Raw genomic sequence first — 23811 nt, forward strand, 5'->3', positions numbered from 1 at the left:
TACCTTAACAGATGATCTGCAATGTCGGGTTATAAAGTGTTGTCCTGTGTGACTTCTGGGATTGCATCCCCCCAGCAACTGGGAGTTGCATCTGGGCCATGGGAATCCAGAAGTGGTGACACCCACTGCAAAAAAATAAATCGGTGGAGAGACGCAAATATTTTCAGCTACTGAAAAACTCAATCCTACAAACAAATAAACACAAGAATTGGATTCAGTGACTCAAACAACCAACAGTAGGAAGCATTTTAGTGAAAAGAGCTCAGAAAAAATCTCAATTTTACAACACCCACAATTTGTCGTTTGTCAGCAGTTGCAGTATAAGGTGATCCATGCTGTTATAAAATGGAACACATTTTCCGCACCAAAGCAAACTCTTATGCACTTTACAGTTTGTTCTCTGAAGTAACTCAGCACTTCCTGTTACTCTGCACCCGCCCTTTCCTGTTTCTTGTGGATGAGGCTGACGACATGCCGGCTCCATGATTGTGAACATCACTTCTGTCTCTGAAGCATCTTTAGGATTGCAGTCGCCAAGATGTTATCAGAATGGGCAAAGTGAGCATCAAACTACCAGAACAGCCACAACGCACCTCTCACAAAATGTCTACACGTGACAGAATCCGAGAGTGAAGATGATTGTTGTTTTACTAGAGAACTTTATTGAAATAGTAAATAACAGACAGATGCTACAGAATTATCTCAGGAAATCACATCCAGACTGGGACTGAACACCAGGAATTCCACTTTATGTATTTTATAAAACTGTCACCATGAACTCAATTCCACACAAATTGCTGGCTCATCATTACTCCTTGGCCTGTCCATGAGTGCACCTTCCATGTCTGGTGTTTACTACTGCCGCTTGTCTATGGGATAAGTGCAGGTAAGAATCTCATGAGAGCTGAACGTTCCTCCCTGGTCTGCTTGATTGGTTGAGAGTGTGATTTGGTGAGTGCCCAGTGAAGTGGTGGCACCCTCGGCATTGCCAGTTCTTGTCTTGATTCTACTGCTATGGTCAGCTCATCACCCAGATCCAAACAAGAAGGCCCAGTAACCAGAAAGAGCCTGGATAATAGAAAGCTCTTGTGTATTTGTTTCTGCATGCTGGTTAAGGAAAACAGTAAAAAGCTAAAGAAGTGTGACATGTAAGGGGACAAAAGCCACGTGTGCGGTGAGCCATCGTCTGATTTCCAATCATTCTCACTCTGTGTTCTCCTGTTGTTTCAGTGTTTGAAGATATCATTAACGGCATCAGCAGGGTAGCTGGTAAGTCCTCCATTGTATCTTGTTCACTGCATATCACTGACTTCACTGTCCCAATGATGTAACCATAGGTAGTGCAGATGGGGGGCCCATGGGGCTGGGGGCCCACCATGAAGATATGGCTTTATCTTTAACATGTCTGTGCACTTGACATCAAAATGAAAAGACTAGTGATGTTCTCCTTCCCACAACTCCATAAAGTGTAGATAGATAGATAGATAGATAGATAGATAGATAGATAGATAGATAGATAGATAGATAGATAGATAGATAGATAGATAGATAGATAGATAGATAGATAGATAGATAGATAGATAGATAGATAGATAGATAGATAGATACTTCATTAATCCCAAGGGGAAATTAATAACCACAACTACTGACTTTTCATGTAGCTGATTTACTCAATGTGTTTTATCAAGTCGCGGCCATTTTTTAAATTGAATTTATTTCACCTAAGAGTGGACCTCCTTCATTTTTTGGACTAGTGCCATTCAAATTCTAGCTACACCACTTCAGGGTCCAAACTGGTCACTTTAGACTGGACAGTGAGTGCCTCACAGAATGTCAAATAAATAAAGAAAATACAGTAGATGAGCTTATTCATATGAAGTAGATGTGGCCACTAAATGACACATAGAAAGAGGCCATCGAGCAGTTCATCTTCATGTTAGTGAGGATCTGAAGGAAATTGTAAAGAGAAGCCCTCAGGGCCTAAAAGAACCAGCAGATACCAACCTCAGAAATTCATCTTACAGGTTCTACAGCCTCCGAGCTGAAGATCCAGTGCACTCCAGAAGGAATCCGGCTGCAGTGCAGCATGAAGTACTACACGGAGGAGATGCGCACCCTCTGGTATCACAAGTAGGTGACAATGACTACACTGGGTGTGACAGTGACTGGTACGTGGTGTGGATATTCATAACCATATAGTCCATCTCACCATTTTATATGTCAGTTAACAAAGCAGACGCATTCCCGGACTTTATTTCATTGTAAGAAACTTTGTTATGAGAATGCATTAGTGATGGCGCCCTCTCACGCTCAGGGGTGGTATTGCCCTTATTATCAGAGCCTTGTGGTTACACCCTTCCTGTGCGTTTTGTAATTTGCATAATGCTCATTTAATCTTTTGTTATTGTATTTTGCTAAGATTGGAGATGTAACAATAACTTGAGTGGGATTTTTGCATTTTTCTTAGCTCAGAGGGTCAGCTGGTGTGCAAACCTGGGGGGTTTCATTGAATGCATAGCCTCCTGAGCATCGTGTTTACCCCCATAAAAATGAGCCAAAACAGTTGAATATTTTGTTCAACAAGAAAAAAATCTTATTATATGTAAGAGAAACACATGAATACCAAAACATCAAGATAAATCCAGTAGGAAAGGCCTGTCCTGTGTCCACTGCTGTACTAATGCAGATTTGGTACACAAGACGGTCACTAACGCACAGTCCGATGTCACAGTTGGGACAGTAAAAGTGTATTTGCACACTATCGTGTATTTTTTCTGTTGCCTGCACATGAGAGTGCAGAATGTCAGTGGCTGATCCACACAATGGACACCACCCATTCTGTTATTGTGGGCTACCACAGCCCAAGGCTTAGTGACTTCCACATTTCTCCTGACACAGCATTAACAGTGTGAATGGTGCTTAGGGGGCTAACGTCTGTCTTGTCCTTTAACTTCATTGCAGTCATTTTGCGTTTTTGCTATGCTGAAGCTACACGCTGCTGAATTCACCAGGCATATCACGGTGGGTCAGTCATATAGCGCCTTATGCACGTTTTACTATCTTTGTCAACATCTGATGACTGTCATTCACACTGTCGTCACTATCACTTCATTCAACTAATGGCTCAGCTTTATGTTAATATGCCATTGTGTGTTTTGGTTGTTGGCTCCACCCCACTCATGAATATTGATGACTTACCATAGAGTGGCAAAAAGAGATATTCATGATTTTTTTTTTTTTTTTGCAGTAGGAGGTTATTTTATCCATTAGATGGGAGCAAGATACTGTCCCAAGCATTAGTTAGACTTAGCCCAAGAGAAAATCGGGGTTAACTGTTTTTATATAGAATTCCAAACCGGAGAGATGGTTGGGGTTTACATCAGGGAGGTTAAGCAGGGTTAAGATATGAACTTCATGCAGAGAGGGGCTTCAGGCCTATAACAGGTGTAAATGAGCGGACGCTTGGTGGCACTATTGATCACCTTTTCCCCAACAGACAAACACACTGGACACAGGTTAAAAGCAATTTAATTTCTTCTTTTTAGTACTAGGGTGTTGTACCATGTTAGCCATTATGAATGTAGAGAAAAGCCAAGCAAAATGACACCTTTTATTGGCATATCGTATGCATATTGTAATCGATATGCCAATAAAAGGTGTCATTTTGCTTGGCTTTTCTCAACATTTCTTCTGTTTGCAATGGATAGTGCCTCCAAAGCACCCCAGCCACATCAATCACCAATAAACTCACAATAATTAAACACAATACTCTCCTCTACCTCCCAGAAAGCTCTGTCACACTCCCTCCCAACTCCGGCTCGCCTGCTGGGTTCCCATCAGTCCTTTAATAATAATTATAATTCTTTGCATTTATATAGCGCTTTTCTCAAAGCGCTCTGCAGGTTAAGGGCCCAACAGAGCAGAGTCCCTATTGGCATTTACGGGATTTGAACCAGCAACCTTCTGATTGCCAGTGCAGATCCCTAGCCTCAGAGCCACCACTCCACCTTTAAATAGTCTTTGACCCGGAAGTGCTTCTGTACTTCCGACCACATGACTGGCTGGCACTTCCTTGGTCTAATAAAGAACAGGGATTTTCTTCAGCCCGGAAGTACTTCGGGGCTTCTGTCCTCATAACTATCTCATACTTCTGGGCAACAATAAAAGAATATGTCCCCAGGGCCTTTGTCAGCTCCTCCTGGCGGCACCCAGCAGGGCTGTGTGTCTGAACTACATGTCCCATAGTGCCCTGCAGGAATCCAGGGTACCACTGCACACCAGGGAAGCTGCCATCTAGTGTTTTGAGGGAAGTAGTGTTGGCAAGTCCTATCCTTCTATTCCAGGGTCATCCCAGGTGGGTTGAGCTGTCGGCTGTCCATCACACATGTCTCTGTATAAATATTCACAGACATATTGTTCTGGCATCTTATAAAACGTTAAGTACTAAGTTCTCTGCCCAGAGGTCTTGAACTGCAGGGTGGATCTTCACTGCCCTTAGGCAATGATTCTCCAAGTATTCTGGGCTAAGGACCACTTTGTCAAAGTCAAAGATACGGAGGACCACCTGTGGCCCACAGCCATTTATTACGGTAGAATTCCATGTTACGATTAATAAATTCCTTTTTCTACATGCATTCATGTGAAAATACTGCAGCTGTGAAGTGAATTCGTAGGCCTGGACAGAGTTGTGTATTGGCAAGACCATCCATCCATTTAAGTGCCTGGTCTCTTCCTGCTGTTGTGATCTTTGGAAGGTGCCTTAAGAAAGACAATAAATCTCGGCCCACACTGAACTCTGTCACATTGGCACTGCCCCTTGGACTCTTTCTGTGTTGCTTTCTATTTCATAGTGCTACTCTACAGTATCAGCTACCATGCTGGCTCCCTTTTGCTGGTTTTACCCAAAGGACTTCACCTCTCACCTGGTATCTTCTCTCAGGCCTGAGTGGCACACATTGCCCCGTATCAGTCTCTTGTCTACCCAGTGCTTGACTCTGCCCACCTGCATTACAAGACTAACATTCAAACCTTGCTGGGCGTACATTTCAAAGTCTTCAAGGTGGAATCAAGGCATTGCTGATGCCAAGGGTTGGCTCTTGAGATCTCCGTCAAGTCCTGTGTGGTAGAGGGGTTAGGTTGGACAGGAGAGAGAGACTTTGAGCTGGAAGACATTTTGAAAGAAAGGCCTCAGTCACCACAGCCATACAGAATCAGAGTGAGAAGGAGTCGTGTACAAGTAAAGGATGTTATCATCTGCAGTGCAGTCAGGCAGGGTGCTCCGTGGCCAGAGCAGGGTGTCTTCAGGCTCATTTTTATGCAACTTCATCACCAAGAACGTTCTTCTAACAGAGATGACTAAAGAACCCAATCCCAAGCCCAAGAACAACTTGACCGGTGGTCCATGGAGCACAATTTGAGAACAACTGCTGTAAGGTCACCACTCTCTCCGTTCTGTCAAAGACATACAGATAATAGTTGTCCCACCGACCCCCAGGTCTAGATAACAGCCATGTGGTAAACATAGAAACCTGCTCAGGGTCCTGGAGATGTTAAGCAGCAGCGCCCACCAGTGTGCACATGTCCTACTGGGTAAGGAGGGGACAAATGGCCAATAAATTCAGGGGAGATTGTGACGTATCCTGCACATTGCTGCCCATCACTGAAGTGCCCCCTTCTGTTTGCTTATTTCAGGGAATCAAAGATTTCCTCCTCTGAGAAGATGAGAGTTGGCGGCACAGCAGAGATGGTCTGGTTGCAGATCTGTGAGCCAACAGACCGAGAAAAAGGAAAATACACCATTGAAATCCTGGATGGCAAGCAGTCATACAAGCGGACGATTGATCTGTCTGGACAAGGTAACCTCTCACTGTCTTCATCACAGCAGTGCCACACTGCTATGTCTCTGTGTACGATTTTGCATATTTTTGCTGAAATTGTATTAATACAACAATGTGAAAAAATGAGTGCCCCCTCTTCCATACCTATTTCTGACTTTTTTATGTCCATCCATTTCTCACAATGTCCTGAAACTTGATATATCAAACCACCTCAGGTGGTGAGCGAAACGCAACCAGTTTGACTGTTTCATTTATTCATCAGACAGGTGACAAAATGCAGAAACCGTGTGTACAGATTGAAGTGCCCCCGTGACTGAGTACTTTCAGCTCGTTATTTTGTTATGTCGTATTGGTGAAATTGTGGCCCACTTGTCCTGATTTAGTCCCCTCCTGCATGAGGCCCGTCTTTAAGGTCCCCCTACAGCATCTCAATGGCGTGGATTTCTGCACTTCAGATCACCTGCTCTGTTTAACTTCTTTTACTTTTTAACAAAACTTTTTACATGTTGTCGTGTCTGGTTTTCTGTTTAGATTTTTGTGACTTTTTATTCAACTAATTTATGTGCTCTTACATCCTTGAGGGTATTTCATGTTGTAGATTTCATTTCTGCAATTAACTTTTCATTCTATCATTTCCTTTATGAGTTGTTACATTTTTGATGCATTTTGGTTGCCATCTTATGTTTTGAAGATCAGTACAATTTTGGACAGCACTTCCTGGGGTGAGTCCACCAAGGTAATCGATACAAAGGCTAAAATTTCACTTCCTTGTCCAAGTTGTGGCTTCAAAACCTTTTCCTATGTCCTTTGCCTGAAACATTTTTTGTTTGATTTTTAGTAGTTCTGAACATCTTTGCTATTCATTTTGCCCAGCGTCCTTACTTGATGAGCGCGTCTTTTGCTCTTTTCTGTCCCACATCTCTCTCCTGGTGATCACAAAAGTCATTTGTCAGCTTGCTGGCATAGCACCTGGAAAATGGGGTTCCAAAACTCAAGAAATTCATTGCTAATATTTTTTTTTTGTTTTGAGTTAGTTCTAATAAAGTTAAAAAGTAATTGCTTTCTCCTGTGGCACCATCTTGTTTTTATGTGGCTGTCACTGTTGTGGAAAATTATTGTTGTTGTCCAAGATTGTGGAATCACCAAAATAGCATTCATCTGTTTACTACACGCCATGTATGTTGTAGGACAACTTTAAGCCAACCGTAATCCAAACGATCATATAGCACATGGAGGGGCATGGAGGGGATGTGTCTAGAGAATAAATGATTTGGTCAAATGAAAAATAAAAAGAAAGGATTTACAGGCATTGTAGAAGATCTGAACAATTGTCTTGTGCAAATCTGTGGAAAACGTTAATTACTAGTTCAAATATCAAAACATGGCTTTTGTTCTGTAGTCATGTTAAGTCATCTGGTAATACAGAGAAACATTCATTCATGTGCGGTGACTGAAACACGGGCCGCTAAAGCTCAGTGTGACTGAAGAGAAACACTGAGCACCAAAATAGAAGAGCGGCCTCGAACTCTGCCTGTCACGGGCAGACAATAAAACCAGAAAATGTGGAAGGCAAGCCGGTATGGAGGACAATTTGGGCACAAACGTTGCTAAGAAATGCAAAAAACTTTCATTAAAGGAACTTGAAAGATGTTAAATGAATACCCTACACAAAAATGAATGCTGTTGTATCTGTTACTCACTCTATACAATACAATACAAATGAATCTTGTATAGCCCAAAATCACACAAGGAGTGCCGCAATGGGCTTTAACAGGACCTGTTACTATATAGTATTTGTATCTCTAACTCTATAACTCTAAATTATTTGTAGTGATAACGGAGCAAAACACACATTGTCATGGAAAATGGAGATTTCAGCATCTCTAAAAGAATTGGCTTGAACAACAACAGCAAACAAAATCAAAACCTCCATGAAAGAAACTCAAGTTACTCGAGTCGCAGAGTGTTGTCAGATAGATAGATAGATAGATAGATAGATAGATAGATAGATAGATAGATAGATAGATAGATAGATAGATAGATAGATAGATAGAGTGAAAGGCACTATATAATAGATAGATAGATAGATAGATAGATAGATAGATAGATAGATAGATAGATAGATAGATAGATAGATAGATAGATAGATAGATAGATAGATAGATAGAGTGAAAGGCACTATATAATAGATAGATAGATAGATAGATAGATAGATAGATAGATAGATAGATAGATAGATAGATAGATAGATAGATAGATAGATAGATAGATAGATAGATAGAAACTTTATATGTCACCAGGGGAAATGTTTGCTTTTTGCAGAAGATACAAATAGAAATGGCCAACCAGAGCAGCTGTAGATGAGCGTTACGACTTTTCACTTTCTTGTCCGGTGACATGTTGATTTTCTTTATGCCTTTCAGCCTATGCTGAAGCCTACGCAGAGTTCCAGAGACTGAAGTGAGTGTCATGTGTTATACTTTTATTATTTTTCTTCTGAATGCCTATGCAAATTAGTTTATTAATAATCTTATTGGCAGTAGTAGTATTCATTGTGTTACTATTGTTGTTACTACTTCATTCTCATTTCTGCTGTCCTCGTCATTCCTATTTTTATGTATAAACTTTGCTGTTATAAGCTTTTCATCAAGAATTCTGTTAATCCAATTGATTTAATCAGCTTTATCTTATCTGAATTTGTGTTTTTATTTCATTCTTTATTATTTTTAGGCAAGCTGCATTCGCTGAAAAGAGTAAGTAGATTCCCTGTGATTTTATTCTACTGATTTGTGTCTGATGGTCCCTAATGCTAACCCTGACCCTGATGCCCCCCTCCCACATGGTGACCTGCCATCATCTCCAGACGGGCACGGTCGCCGTGTGTTCATCGTCTGCACCTTCTGTTTTTCCACATACACATGTGATGCCGGGCCATTGTATGTTTCTGTCCTGCTGATTTGCTTGAAGGGTGTTATGAGTATTACATATTTAACACATGTTTGCATTTTCAAGGAGTTTGAACATCATAGATCATTTCTGTGTTATTATTTTCTTCCCATGAAGTTTTCAAAGTTTTGGTGTTTTTTTGTCACCTAATGGCATTTTGTTTTACTGATATTTTGGTCGATGCTGCCTTGGAAGTCCAGTGTTGTGAGGTCACCAGCTTGGCACCTCACTCTACCTGTAAACTACACTTTTTTTAAATATTATTTATCTCGTGTACTTTGTAGTGGTGGCCAAGAAAAAATTTTAATCTCGTATTTTCATGGAGAATTTTGTAATTCCCACAATGCTGTGCGATTGAAGTTGACCAATGAATTATGTGAAGAGGCGGGTCTTCGATTCAAACAAAAACTTCTACTTTTTCAATGCCAGGTGACTCAGCTAATAACTTTTAAGACCACTGCCCTTGGGCAGCACGTCCAACATGCCAGCTTTTCAAAGCCCCTCACATACTGCACCTTTCAGGCCAATTATGGAGGCGCCTGACTCCAACCTTTTCCTTAGGCTTCCACCGAAGCCGGAGGTCCACTCTTGGGTGATCTGAGTCGCTCGTTCCTTCTCTGTATTCTACAAGTCTTTATAGATTCATGCAAAGTTGCTTTATTTAAAAGTGCTTGCTTAATAAATTCTTTTGTAAAAACATATTTCCATGTAAATTCCATCCATCTTTCTAACCAGCAAGCACTGGGCCTAAGGCACGAACAGCACCTGCTCAGGGTGCTGGACCATCACTGGGCATACACACACAGACCAGTTTAGCATCGCCAATCCACTCCACTTGACCAGCATGCCTTTGGACTGTGGGAGGAGACTGGAGCACCCAAACCAAACCCATGCAGACATGGAGAGAACATGCAAACTCCTCACAGAGACCACCTGGGGCACAAACCCTGGTCTCCTTATTTAGAGGCAGCAGGACCACCACTGGCTCACTGTACCACCATCATATTAACTCCTTCCTGGTTGAAAAAAAGTTGGTGGGCACAGTAGGCTGCACTGGAAGCAGTTTCATGCTGTGCACTGGATGTCATAATAACCGTCGTCTGTTCTATCATTCACAGATCGTGGTAAAGTCATTGGCGGCCTGCCTGATGTGGTCACAATTATGGAAAACAAGGTAAGAGTTTTAATTATTGTCAGAGTGGAAATATCTGCAACGTCTACCGATTTAAATTAGAAATGTTAGAATGATTTAGACACAAAGAGGCCATTCAACCCAATGAAGCTCGCCAGTCCTGTCCACTTAATTCATTTAAGAAACATCAAGTTGAGTTTTGAAGGTCCCTAAAGTCCTCCTGTCCACCACACTACTCGGTCACTTATTCCGTGTGTCTGTGGTTCTCATCCTAATATTTCCCCTTAACAAGTTTCCAGTTGTGTCCCTGTGTTCTTGATGATCTCATTTTAATCTCACAGTCTTGATCCACTGGACTAATTCCCTTCATCATTTTAAACACTTCACTCAGGTCTCCTCTTCATCTCCTTAGGGCTCAGCTCTTTTAATTTTCCCTCATAACTCATCCCCTGTAGCCCCATAATCAGCCTAGTCGCTCTTCTCTGGACCTTCTCTTGTGCTGCTATGTCCTTTTTGTAGCCTGGAGACCAAAACTACACACAGGACACCACATGAGGCCTCACCAGTGTGTTATAAAGCTTAAGCAGACCCTCCTGTGACTTGTCAAGGCGCTATATAGCCTGACATTCTGTTAGCCTTCTTCATGGCTTTTGAACACTGTCTGGAAGTCGATAGTGTCGAGTCAACTGTGACTCCTAAATCCTCCTCATAAGGTGGACTTTCAATTTTCTGACCTCCTATTGTGTATTCAAACCTAACATCTACATACCCAAATAATAAAGCAGACGCCACTTTTTGGGGTCTCCATTAAGCCCTGCAGGGCCACTAAGCTTCCTGCCAATGCACACCTCCAGCCACAAAGCCTGAGCCCCACTGTCTTTGAAAACTGTGCACTGCCTCGGACCCCGGCCACACTTCACCACAGGGGTCCATGTACTGTTGGCCATATTGTGTACCTTTCATTTTGCATAATTTCATTCTTCTGGATTTTTCTGTGCTTCCATCTCACCTGCCCAACAAAAGCTTTTATTAATGGCAGCCAGGCTGGCAATGGTTTTGAGTCAGTAGGACCCCGATGTTGTCCTAATCAGTGGACATCTACTTTTATTAACTTGGCTCATGTTAGATCGTTGTCCCCATACTGCCATTCAACAGATGGATGAATGTGTCCCATTTGATGGAAGGCTGGACCTCCAAGTCTTAACTTGTCTTCTCCTCCTTTCCCTCTACTATGGCTTCTGGGGGGCACACTGGTGGCCCACTCTTAGTCTGACATTAATTACTATTCTGGGCTCTTTTTATTCGTTTTCTAGTCTGTCAAGTGTTGTGTCGTTGCTTTATTTTACTGTAAGTAAAAAATCTGATCAAACAAGAACAACAGAAAAAAACAAATGGAGTAACATTCAAGCCTGTCTGAGGGCCAAGTTAGCTGATTTGAAAGTCGGGGGGATTTGCTGTGTTGTTTAGTTCCTTCAAAGAGTCACTTATCATATTTTTGGTTATTCCATATTTTTTGTCTGCGGTGGGCTGGCGCCCTGCCCGGGGTTTGTTTCCTGCCTTGTGCCCTGTGTTGGCTGGGATTGGCTCTAGCAGACCCCCGTGACCCTGTAGTTAGGATATAGCGGGTTGGATAATGGATGGATGGATATTTTTTGTGACAGTGGTTCGAATATTAAATTGACAGCAATAGTGGTGTGTAATGACACCGCCTATGGAAAGCATTCAGCCCCTTACCGTACAAAACTTTAAGACCCCAGAAAACTCTTCTTACTGAGTTGTGGGCTTTGCAACTGGGAAATCACCTGAAGAACCAACTTTACTGTCAGTTTCACAAACCTCAATATGAATCAAACCTCAGCCGCTTCATCCATCACTAATTACGACCCAAAGATCTGACGGCAAAAGAGCACAAGAAAAATGCAACAACAAAATCAAGAAAAAAGAATCAGAACTCGGGGCCCAAAACAAATTTTATTTGTGAAAAACTTCACGTCAAAACACTTACAAGAGGATGCCAGTTCTCCTCAGTTGAGAACGAAGATCAGAGACCCGGACGCATCCAGAAGAATTTACATTGGCAAATGAAGAAAACATTTCAGAGCTGCCATGGACCTCTGCTGTGAATTCTGCATTTCTGTAAACTTTGCTGATGAAAAGCCCACTGGCGGAAAGACGACTCTGTGTTGTCAAAAAAGGGAACGACTCCCTGGAGAAACTGAAAGACATCCCTGAAAATTTGATGAAATGAATGGAAAATGAGGACAACAAAAGAAAAAAAAAACTTTTAGGCAAAATGCCACCGATCAGCTCCCATCTTGGAGGAGAAAACTGCTTCACCATCAGAGAATGGGCCGTGAAGTTCACCAGGAGACCCCGGGCAGGAGGTGGATGGCATCCACTGAACTGGGGGACTCATTTGACTGAACCACTGGAACAAAAGCCGGTGTTGAAATGTATTCATATATACATTGAAATGTTCATTTATAGCATTAAATTCAGTCGACTCCACTTAAAGTGCACATCAGTTAAGCGCACGCTCCGCTTAGCCACACGTAACTTGCACGGTCCCTATTTGTATAAAATCAAGTAAATGGGCAATAACTTTGGATAAGCACACATACGTTATTGATCCCATTGCCGTTCTCTCCAGCCAAATTCACTCAGGTTAACTGCATGGCCTGTTCACATCCACTAGTCAAACAACGATATTGATTGACACGCTCAAATGACGTAATCAGCGTAGGCGATGTCAGTAACCCGGGTCTTGTGACTGGCTGAAGGCGGATCGTTCAGGTGCTGCTGTCCAATTCTGTTACTGTACTGTACTGAGATCAAAAACAGAACTGAGATTTGGTACAAACAGGGTGGGTTTTAAAAGCGTAAGGAGGAAGTGACATCTTCAGGGGTGAAACCAGAAGTGACGCTAAAGGCGGAATTTCCTGCATTTACTCTGCGGGGAAAAAAGAGAAAGGGTCAGTGCACTCTGCCACCCCCTGGTCCAACTGGGAATGACCTTCTTTCGGGCCCTTTAGCTGTCTCCTATATATATATATATATATATATATATATATATATATATATATATATATATATATATATATATATATATATATATATAAAACACCGTGGCGGATGTTAGAAGATTGCTGGCCAACCACAAGTGTTACCTGGTAGGTAACCACGCATACAATCAGATTGTGACACAGACTACGAATGCCGTGAATATATATATATATATATATATATATATATATATATATATATATATATATATATATATAGTGGACACCAGGGGGCGTGCAGCTCCCCAAACACCCAACACAACAGACACCAGGACGCAAGTTCAGCACAACACATGGATATTCAGCTGTGGGAAACGCTTTTGTCTCGTTTCCCACCTATGCAGCACAGTACAATAAGCACAGTGACCATAAAGACTTTCTTCCTTTCTCTGTTTTCTGTCTCTTGTCCACCTCCACTACTCCTCCCGCAAGCTTTGTCCTCCACCTCCCGACTCAGGCTCCCCTTTTACAGGGCACCCAGAAGTGTTCCTGGTGTTCCACGAGTGTGGCAGCAACCATGCAGAGGAGGGCTCAGCTGTTCTATATTGACCACAATCCCCAGCAGGGTTGAGCTTCCATGCTCCAAGCCTTCTGGCACCTCAGTAAGCTGGGGGGCTGCCCTCTATTGTCCCGGAGGAGGTACTGCCCTGTGCAATTTCCTTTCTGCTGGTCCCGGCGGCCTGTTACAATATATTTGTGTGTATTCATTATATTCATTATACACACAGTATACATTGTGTGGAGGGTGCAGCAACGCGCTTTCAGCGCACACTCCCAGCAGTGTATCTGTCTAGTGAACTCCTTCACATTTTATACATCCTGTTATGTCACAGTCCTGTGCTAAAATCATTTCATTCCTTTCCTCACCAATCAACATTTGATACCTCAAAATGACAAAACGAAAACAGGATTTTAGGAAATTTTGCAAATGTATAAAAATTGAAAAACAGAAACATCCCACTGATACAAGTGTTCAGAGCCTTTGCTATGACACTTGAAATTTGGCTCAGGTGTAGCCACACCACCTGCTCTACAGAACAGGTCATCCACCTGAAGCTAAGCAGGTTTGGGTCCACCAGTACTTGGATGGGTGACTATCTAGGAAAATCTTGGGTTGCTGCTGGAAGAGGTGTTGGTGAGGCCCCCCCCCCCCCCCCCCCCCCAGCAGGGGACACTTATCCTGTGGTCTGCATATGGATCTAAGTGCCCCAGTAAAGTGAAGGGGACGCAGTGCTGTAAAAATGGCACTGTCCTTGAGGTCATTAAAGATCCCTTGGCACCCACCACGGTCTAGACATTCTGGCTGCTTAATCATCCCCTGTCCTTAATTGGCTTACCATCTCTCTCCACCTCCACCAGTACAATGAGTGTACTGGCACAAAATGGCTGGCATCCCATTATCCAGGTGTATCCTGCACCTTTTTGGTTTGTTAAAGTGGTTCCCCACTCCCTACATAGTGAGGAAATCACTGTATAAGTGTAAGTATGTCTTCTTCTTCTTCTTCTTCTTCTTCTTCTTCTACTACTACTAATATTGATCATAAATTGAGATGTTCCGGCAACTTGTTTGAAGTCCAGCTTTGGTCAATTCCATTGACTGGACTGATTAGGAAAGGCACATAGCTGTCTATAGAAGGTCCACAACTAAGCAAAGCCCAAGCCCTGAGGTTGAAGGAATTGTCCACAGAGCTTAAAGACCGAATTATTTCAAAGTCACAGATCTGGGGAAAGCCATCAAAAAATCCCACAGCATTGAAGGTTCTCAAGAGTGCAGTGGCCTCCATAATTCTCAAATGGAAAAAGTTTGGAACAACTCTGACTTTTACTGGAATGACTGGGGAGAAAATGTGATGGTCACTATAGCTGAGCTCCAGAGAACCTGTGTGGAGATTGTAGAAATGTCTAGATGGACTACTATCACTGCGACACTCCATCAGTCTGAACTTGGCAGAGTGTTCAGACAGAAGCGTCTCCTCAGTAAAAGACACATGAGGGTGCATCTGGAATTTACAAAAAAAAATCTTACAAATAAAAGACTCTTTAGCCTGATGAAACCAAGATTGAACTGTTTGGCCTCAGTTCTAAGTGTCACATCTGGAGGAAATGGGGCAGTGCCAGGTGGTGAAGCATACTGATGACTTCATCGTGCTGTGGGGTTGTTCTTCATCAGCAAGGACTGGGAGACTAGTCAGGGTTGAGGGAAAGTTAGAAAGAGAAAAGTATGGAGATACTCTTCATGAGAACCTGCTCAGAGCAATCTGGACCCCAGGTTAAGCCAAAGGATCACTTTTCATCAGGACAAAGTAAAGACAGCACAAGAGTGGCTTACGGACAACTCTGGGAATGTCCTTGAGTGGCCAAGCCAGAGCCCAGACTTGAGAGACCTGAGAACAGCTGTTCACCTATGGGTCTACATCCAACATGGCTGATCTTCAGGAGATCTTTAGAGAATAATGGCAGAAAATTCCCTAATCTATGTATATGAAGCTAGTCACGTCAGACCCATGGACACTCAGGGCTAGAGTGGCTACCAAAGGGGCTGAGGTGAAGGGTCTGAATCCTTGTGTCAGTGGGACAGGTCAGTTTTTGTTTTTACTAAATTAGCAAAAATTCCTAAACTCCTGTATTTTTGGAGGTGCTGAAGTGTTGGCCTGATGAGGAAAGTCAATGAACTGAAATGATTTTCAGACAAACTCGCAACAACACAAAAAGTGATGGTGGCTGAATGCTTTCTAAAGGCGCTATATATACAGTAGATTCTTTCATCACATTAGAGAGCCTGGCATGAACTCTACTGTAGAAGGCCATTGGGTCACCAGCACTGTGTGTGTCTGACTTTGTGTGTTTTGGACCCCAAGAGGTTGATTTTTCTCCACTGATGTTGTTGACTGAGTTTTTGTTTTCCTCTCTTCCGTTGTCAACTGGCCGTAACTCAATAATCAATTAAAGGACAGGTAGTGCTGGGCTCTATCTATGTTAATTAGATTCAAACCTCGTGGTTTTTCTGCCTGATTGTAAAGTTTGTAATCGCATTTTAGCGGTGAATTTGTTACAGCGCTTTGTGTCTTCGCTCAGTAAAGGGCTTCATACAAAAATAAATTGAATTGACTTAAATATAACAGAAAAGAATTAAACACAATGCGACAAAGGAGCTGTCCGACCACTGAAACCTTTCTATGCCCCGTGTACGGCGCCTCAACATTCACATGAATATCCAACGTGTGCCCCCCGTCAGCCACAGTTTCGAGTCAGTATTATAATTCAGATGTCCAACTCCTAAACAGAATCACCCATTTTCAAACGCAGTGCACGTCTACAGATTTTTAATAACCTCAAACAGTTCATTAGCTGAATTGCGGGGTCCCTCTGTCTATATTAGATGCGGTTATTAAAAGACATTTGAAAAACTCCATAAATTATTAATTGCCTGGTGTATTCATCTGCGACAAGCAAGCAAGCGACTGCCAACCTTCGCAATTACGACAAATTGAAACACACGCCTCGCAAACCCGGCAGCCCTGCGAGTACAAAGGGACTTTTCATTTTCTTCTCGCTCCCTTCTCCAGATGCTGCACTTCCATGCATGTGCCTCGGAATGTCAGGCGTTGGGTTTAGGAATGCAGAAGATGCAGGACACACTGCACTGCGCCTTTTGAGTCCCGTCAGGCTCGCTCCTCCAAGCTCCGTCGGCAGGCTGGCTGAACTAAACCGAATGTGACAGTTGCTGGCTTCTGTCAACTCCGGGGAGGATTGTAAGAATTTTTTGGCCGGGGATGCGCACCTCCTTAATTTCCCCAGGTGTCTGTGTGTGGCTTATTGCTCCGTGGCACAGGTGTACATTTCCAGTTCACACTTTAATTACACTCTAACTTTCTTTTCTAGTCCTACTTTTTCAAAAAAAGCCAAAACACTTCCATGATGTATTTAGAAAAATGGACTCAAAAGTGACACCAAGCTCACAAGGGGTCTTTTTAAATGGCAAACATTTCATGCAAACGCTTGTGCTCCCTCAGGCCATTTCCACCCAAAGGATGTCCTCATTTACATCGAGTACCTCATCTTGTGATCTCTGAAGGACTCGGGTGTCTCTCTTGAAATTCCGACAGAAATGTCGTAGTTTGCTTCTCAGACTCTCCTTAGTGCCAATTGTAAATATTCTGGGAGCAGCTGGCAGCCCACTTCATTTCGCTTCCATTGAGTTCACTTTTTAAAATCAAGTTCAAGTTTATTGTCAGATGTGGAATAATATTCTGACATGAATGTTTCTCACAGACTGGTGACAGGACTTGTTAGTATCAGTGTCACGATATGGAGTTCTCCACTGAGCCAAAATAGGTGTGAGGCCTCCAAAAACTGCTACTCAAGAAGGCCAACATCTTCAAAGAGCCTCAGCTTAACTCAGCCAAGACCCTAAAGTTACCTGCTGGCTTCAGTGGCAACAGGCCCAAAAGTAAGAGAGCTGGCAAAACAACAATGAATATCACCAATATGTAACAAAAGCCCCAGAAGAGGAGGGATGACCATAAACCCTAAGCTTGTTGTAAAAAGGGCAAACAAAACAACTTTATAAATGGCAGATGTAATAACAAAAAATAGCAAAATATAAAGAAAGGCCTAAAAGAGCAAAAAGAAGCACAAAGGAATTACATAACGAGCAGTCCCACAGTAAACATGTCCAAGTATAATATTGAAATATTAGAATCCATTCCATCCATCTATCCAATCCATCCATTATCCAACCCGCTACATCCTAACTACAGGGTCATGGAGGGTCTGCTGGAGCCAATCCCAGCCAATGCAGGGCGCAAGGCAGGAAACAAACCCCGGGCAGGGCACCAGCCCACCGCAGGGCGCACACACACACACACACACCAAGCACAATTTAGAATCGCCAATGCACCTAACCTGCATGTCTTTGGACGGTGGGAGGAAACCCACACAGACACGGGGAGAACATGCAAACTCCACGCAGGGAGGACCTGGGAAGCAAACCCAGGTCTCCTAACTGCGAGGCAGCGGCGCTACCCACTGCACCACCGTGCCACCCCTAGAATCCTTAAAAATATACTGAAAGTCCTATAAGATACTTACAAAAAAGCTCCAACAAGCACATGATTCCCAACTCCTGAGCCTTCTCAGTGGACATAAATAGCCAGAGGGAGGGCTCGGGAGTGGTGATGTCAGGGTGGCCCCGCCTCTTGCAGCTCCACCCAGAGAGAACAAGGAACAAAACTACATTTAAGGTAACAAGACGCAATTCCAAAAGTCACATATGAAGTCGTGGTTCCTATTTCCTGAGTTTTTCAGGTGGTGGCCTGTCCTCTCCAAAAGCAGGTCTGGTAATGAGTGGTGACCTCCGAGTAGGCAGCGGTGTAAGTATCATGGGAGCTGGCTGAGGTGGAGCTGGTGCTGTTAATGCCACAAGTGATGCCAGTCACCTTCCAGGGTTTTCTCCTCCATTTTAATTTAAATGGCAGTGCATGATGGCAATACTTCACACTCGTTCTTCCTCAGCCGTGTTTTTGCCAAAGCATCACCCATGAGGCACTCCTGCGACTGCCGTGTATGACACACTACAGCACGATAAAATAAAAATTCCCAAACCTCCTTCATTCAAGTTCAGAATGCAGCTTGAACATGCTGTGGTAGCGTCTGGTGCAGGGCAGGAAATCCACTGGGCAGGGCCGCACATGCCCACTGAAGCGCTGCGAGTTGCTTATTAAACTAATCTCTGGGAGGAAGCATCAGTAAAGTTTAACAAAATGACAGACTGAATGGTCGAGTCTGCTTATCAGGCGGGCTGAGGGAAACGGAAGCTTTTTTCTCTTTTTATATCTTATCATGCTTTTATAGTGCCAGTCCGCACAGTCCAAGTCACCACTCATAATTCTTAGTGTCAAGGTGAACCACGGCATGTCCTGGGAATGCAAATTACAAGAGCCTGGTGGGCTAAATAGTGGAGACTCTTCTTCCTAAACTGAAAGGCTGAGACCAACAGGTCAAAGGATACAAACATCTTATTTATTTCATTACACTTGGAGTTGTGAGATGGCCAGCGTCTCATGAACACAACACACCGTCTGAGGAGGGCGCTGATATGGAGAAGAGGAAGAGGCCGCCTCTCAATGAGGGGACCAATCAGCCACCAGTGCCACCCACTAATACACATTGACAAGTGGTAGGCTGTACTGTAATTGATTCCAAATGCATACGTATTCCTCTCTTGTTGCAAAAGGATCTTATTATTTTATTTGTGGCCTAATAAAGGTTGGGAGAAGAGCGACAAGGCTGAGTCCAGGGCTGCAGAGGATGAGTTATGGGGGGACATTACAAGAGCTGAGCCTTTACGGTTTAAGCAAAAGAAGATCGAGAGGCAACACGACTGAAGTGTTTAAAATTATAAAGGGAATTAGTCCAGTGGATCTGTCACCCCAGTCTGAGGTGGCCTGCACTCTGGAGCAGCTTTTCTTCACGGGCCTCTCTGCATTTGGCTGTGTTTGTCCTTTGCTCACTTCTGACCAGTCTCCTTGCCCTCATAGCTTGACTCTGCCACCACCATGCTTCAGTGTATGGGTGGTGTTGGGCAGGTGATGAGCAGTTTCTGGTCTTCACCAGAAACAGTGCTTGGAGTTCTGCACAGAGGGTTCAATTTTAGTCTCATCAGACCACAGAATCTTTTCCCTAATTCTCTCAGAGTCCTTTAAACTCCAATGCCTTTTACTCAAGCGTGGCTTCCATCGAGCTGGTCTTCCTGACTGATTGAGTGTTCCTGAGATGGCCATGCTTCCGACAGGTTGTCCCATTCTCAGCAGAGGACCTCTGAAGCTTGATAAGAATGACCATTGGGTTTGGTCAACTCCCTAACCAAGGCCTGTCTTGCCTGGTTACTCTGTTTGGCCCAACAGCTGACTCTAGAACAAGTCCTAGGGGTTTCGATCTTCTTCTGTTTCACAGTTCTTAACCCCTTGTTGCCTAAATTTATTTACAATTATATAAAAAAGAAATTATTTGTGTTTTTGCTGTCAAGCAGATGCTAAATTAAGTGGAGATTGTTCATTTGAATATAGCACACAAGCAAACAATAAGCTGGTATGTATTCTTATCTTAGCACAGCTTTCCTCAAATTTGGACAATTTCTTGAAATTAGCAGCCAAAATCCACGTGCACAGCCACACCAACACTTCGCTTCCATCAGGCGGATGTAGTTTCCACTACGACTTCCAGATGGCATGACAAGTGCTTCCAATACAATCTTTGGTACATATCAAATATGTATAGACCAGCATTGGCGGGATACATACAGTACGCCACTTCGGCTGCATTGAGGCCAGAAGCAGTTTGAAGCGATTTTGCGAATATCATCTACAAGGGGTTAAGGCCACTGTGCTCCTGGAAACACTCCAGGCTGTACAAATGGTTTGCTCCCCTTGCCTTCATCACAATTTGATCACAGAGGTCTTCAGAATGTCCCTTGGACTTTGCAGTAAGGAGACTGTGAAAGATTGTGGGTTCGCTTCCCCGTTCCTACCTGTGTGGATAGCACTTTGAGTACTGAGAAAAGCGCTATATAAATGTAATGAATTATTATTATTATTATTATTATGGTTTGGTTTTTCTACCTGACAGTCCTTCTCTACATAGGTCCACGTGTGCCTTTCTGAATGATGTCCTGTCAATTCAGTTTGCCACAAGTGGCCTCCAGTCAAGTTCTAGGAACATCTCAAGGACAGCTGAAGCAAACAGGAGGCACCTGAGCACAGTTTGGGGTCCCACAGCAAAGGGTCTCAATAATTCTAGGCTTTGAGTTTTCATAAAGATGATGACAACTGTCCACTTTGACATAATAGGTTATCGGTTGAAGACTGAAGGGCAAAAATGCCAAACGTATCAATTTCAAATGAAATCAGAACGCAATGAAGACTTTATGAATCCAGTATACTGCTCCAAGTCCACATACATACGAGACACGGTACCTTTGAAGGTGTCTTCACACCGACGTCACTTGTATTGCGATTTGGACATACTTTCACTTTTTTCTTGGTCTGGTTCTGGAGATTGGGGATTCTGAAATGTCCCCTAAGGAACTTGTAAAGTTTGAGTGGGTCACTCCACAACACGGCGGACCCTGAGAGTTTGTGGCGATACTGTAAACGTTTGGTGTCAGTAATTTATATAATGATTGATCCGTATGCTCACCCAGTTTTTTTTGTTTTTTTTTTCCTAGACCCTCAGTCTGACCTGCACCGTGTGTGGAGACCCCTCACCTGAAGTCGTCTGGTACAAGAATGACAAGGAGCTTGAGTTGAATGAACACTTTGTCACGTCTCTGGAACAGGGCAAATACGCCAGCCTTACAATCAAGGGAGTGTCAACAGAAGATTCTGGAAAATATGGCATCAATGTCAGGAACAAATATGGTGGGGAGACGGTGGATGTCACTGTAAGTGTATACAAGTACGGAGAAGAAATGCCCCCTCCGAAACTGGGCCAGATGCCCAAGCCTACTCCAGCCCCAGCCCCAGCCCCGACCACTAAGCCCGCTGCCAAGCATCCCGAACCCCCTAAGATGGGCAGAGCTGGCAGGAGATAAGCAACAATGATAGCAAACGTCGATTTAACTGGATGTCATTTTCTGGAGAGACATCCATGAAAAGTCTAGTGGTCCTTTAAGAAAATTGTGCCCCACCGTGTCTTTATTATGTGTAATGAAAAAGCGAACCAGTGGTGTCCGCCTTACGGCCACGTTAGTTCATAGTGCATCCTGCTGAGAAATGGCACAAGGCGTAGCTCCCACAGTTTGAATGCCGCACTTTAGTAGAGAAGCGAGTCTTAAGGTGTTTGCTGCTTTGTAGAAAATCCTGTGCTGTCACCTGCCTAAGCCACGGATGACTCCATTAAACAGGTTGTTTGTCCCGTTTCCTTTTTGCTTGGTGCTAATAAAGCCTAGAGATCACTCTTCTTGTCTCTGCATGTTTTGTTCCCATCTTGAATTCTGGAACTTCATTTTTGGCATGAGTCCCCTCGATAGCCGAAGACGAGACTGAGTGGCCCACACTGTTCCTAACCACCTCCACCTTCATCTTAATCTTCCTTTGACATCTGTACCATCTAATTATAACGAGACCAAGGAGACCAAAAATCGGCGGCACATGACGGCTTCAGCACAAGATGTGCCTATCGAGTTTGTATCCTCCAGATGTGAAACGTAATAAACTCGGGAGAACATTGATACTGCACTAAATGGATCATCGCCAGTGACACCAATGTCCTGCCACTCTAAAATGTTAGCTATTAACATTAGAGGTTTAAGGAAGTAAAGAAAGACATGCTCTTAATTACGTAATGTCTCATTGAAATTAGATGGGCAGCTTCATACCATAACTTGAATTGCTGCCCATGGAGACTTGTGGGAGTGAGAAGGAAGAATTCAGGTAGACCTCAGGGGGACAACGAGGGCACAGGGCATCTCCCCAGGAGGACCCGAGTGACAGGGATGACAGGGGCCAAAAGAGAGAGTGGTTTAGATGAGTACAAAGAGGAGTGTGCAGATTGAAAGAACAGGGAAAGAAGTAGAAGAACAGGTGAGGGGTCGACGGTCAACGGCCGCCATGTTTCATTATTTTAGAGGTGTCCTTGTGTGTCTGACAACGGGCAGTGGTAGGGAACCATTAATATTATGGTGTTAGAAATAAACCTGCAAACTCTTGTGGAAGGGCAGCTCCTGGGTGGCTTATTCAAGTAAGTCATCACAAGACGTTTATCATGATGGCTGCGTCTGTCTAAGTAGACAAAGAATGCACCCAGCTGAGGACTCATTTGGGTGTGGACCAGAATCAGTAGTGGCTGAACAAACCCATACCTCTCTTTCATTTTCTGATGGCACATCAGCTACACTTGAAGGCTGGTGGTTGCGGATGGGTGGTTGCTGCCTCAGCTTTCCTCCTCTCACAGCTGTCTGACCATAGTTGGGTTGTCTTCTCCTTGGCAATGGTGATATCTGCACAAACAGCCTGTCTCCAGGCTCAGCGACATCCTGCTGTCTCTTCTCATGAGTTCACACTGATGTCAACAGTCTTCAGGCCATGTTTTCAAGTGTCTGAGATGGCACAGGTGGTGAACCAGCTGAGGATAGGGAAGGCTGCAGGGATCTGTGGTATCCGGTGTAAACTTCTCCCGGCTGGTGGTCAGGCTGTCCGCCTGGCATTGCAAGCAATCTTTGCTTCCATTTTGGAGACTGGCATCATTCCAACTGACTGGAAAACGGGACTTGTTGTCCTTATCTGGAAAGGGAAGGGTGACTGCAGTGAGACTGGGGGGTTCACAACTAATTGGAGGATCATCTTCAAGAACCGTGGACCCAGAAATATCCAACACTTTAAGCAGCTGGTCAAAGTAGCCAGCCCAGCAGGTCACAACTGCAGTGTCATCCATAAGGACCGTTCCATCACCTATCCTGGCTATGACTCATTGAGGACCAGATTCAGATGTGCGTAATGCTTTGATTCCTCTGTAAGCAGGACAAGGGCCACTACACCACAAATGCTCACAGATTCCTCTAACAAATACCTTCTTATCTGCCCTGAGAGCCCTCACAACTGCCCTTCTCAGTTCCTGGTACAGACCAGAGGTGCCATCAAGCTGTGTGCTGCTACTTCTCTCGATGATATCCAGAGTGCCCTATGAGATGTAAAACCTCCTTCTGGGAACACCAGCAACACCAACACAGCATTCAGCAACCTTCAGGGTCTTGTCATGGGGGTCCTCCTACATCACGTTAGGATTGGCAGTCACACTCAAGTCTATAAGTTCCTCACACAAACTGCATGCACAAACT

At 43.7% G+C, this 23811-nt stretch overlaps 1 protein-coding gene across 1 annotated transcript in view; it reads left to right on the forward strand.

Moving 5' to 3' along the window:
• The window catches only part of myom2b (myomesin 2b), a 113657-nt gene extending 91727 nt beyond the window's left edge, over positions 1–21930 (forward strand). Inside the window, 7 exon segments of the mRNA XM_051919405.1 lie at positions 1231–1269; positions 2025–2130; positions 5692–5855; positions 8261–8297; positions 8568–8590; positions 9902–9957; positions 21202–21930. Coding sequence (XP_051775365.1) covers positions 1231–1269; positions 2025–2130; positions 5692–5855; positions 8261–8297; positions 8568–8590; positions 9902–9957; positions 21202–21567 — 791 coding nt within the window. The 3' untranslated portion in view covers positions 21568–21930.
• Positions 21931–23811: the final 1881 nt, after the last annotated feature.

This window comes from Erpetoichthys calabaricus, chromosome 15, assembly GCF_900747795.2.
Source record: "Erpetoichthys calabaricus chromosome 15, fErpCal1.3, whole genome shotgun sequence".
In the NCBI taxonomy this organism is placed as follows: Eukaryota; Metazoa; Chordata; class Cladistia; order Polypteriformes; family Polypteridae; genus Erpetoichthys; species Erpetoichthys calabaricus.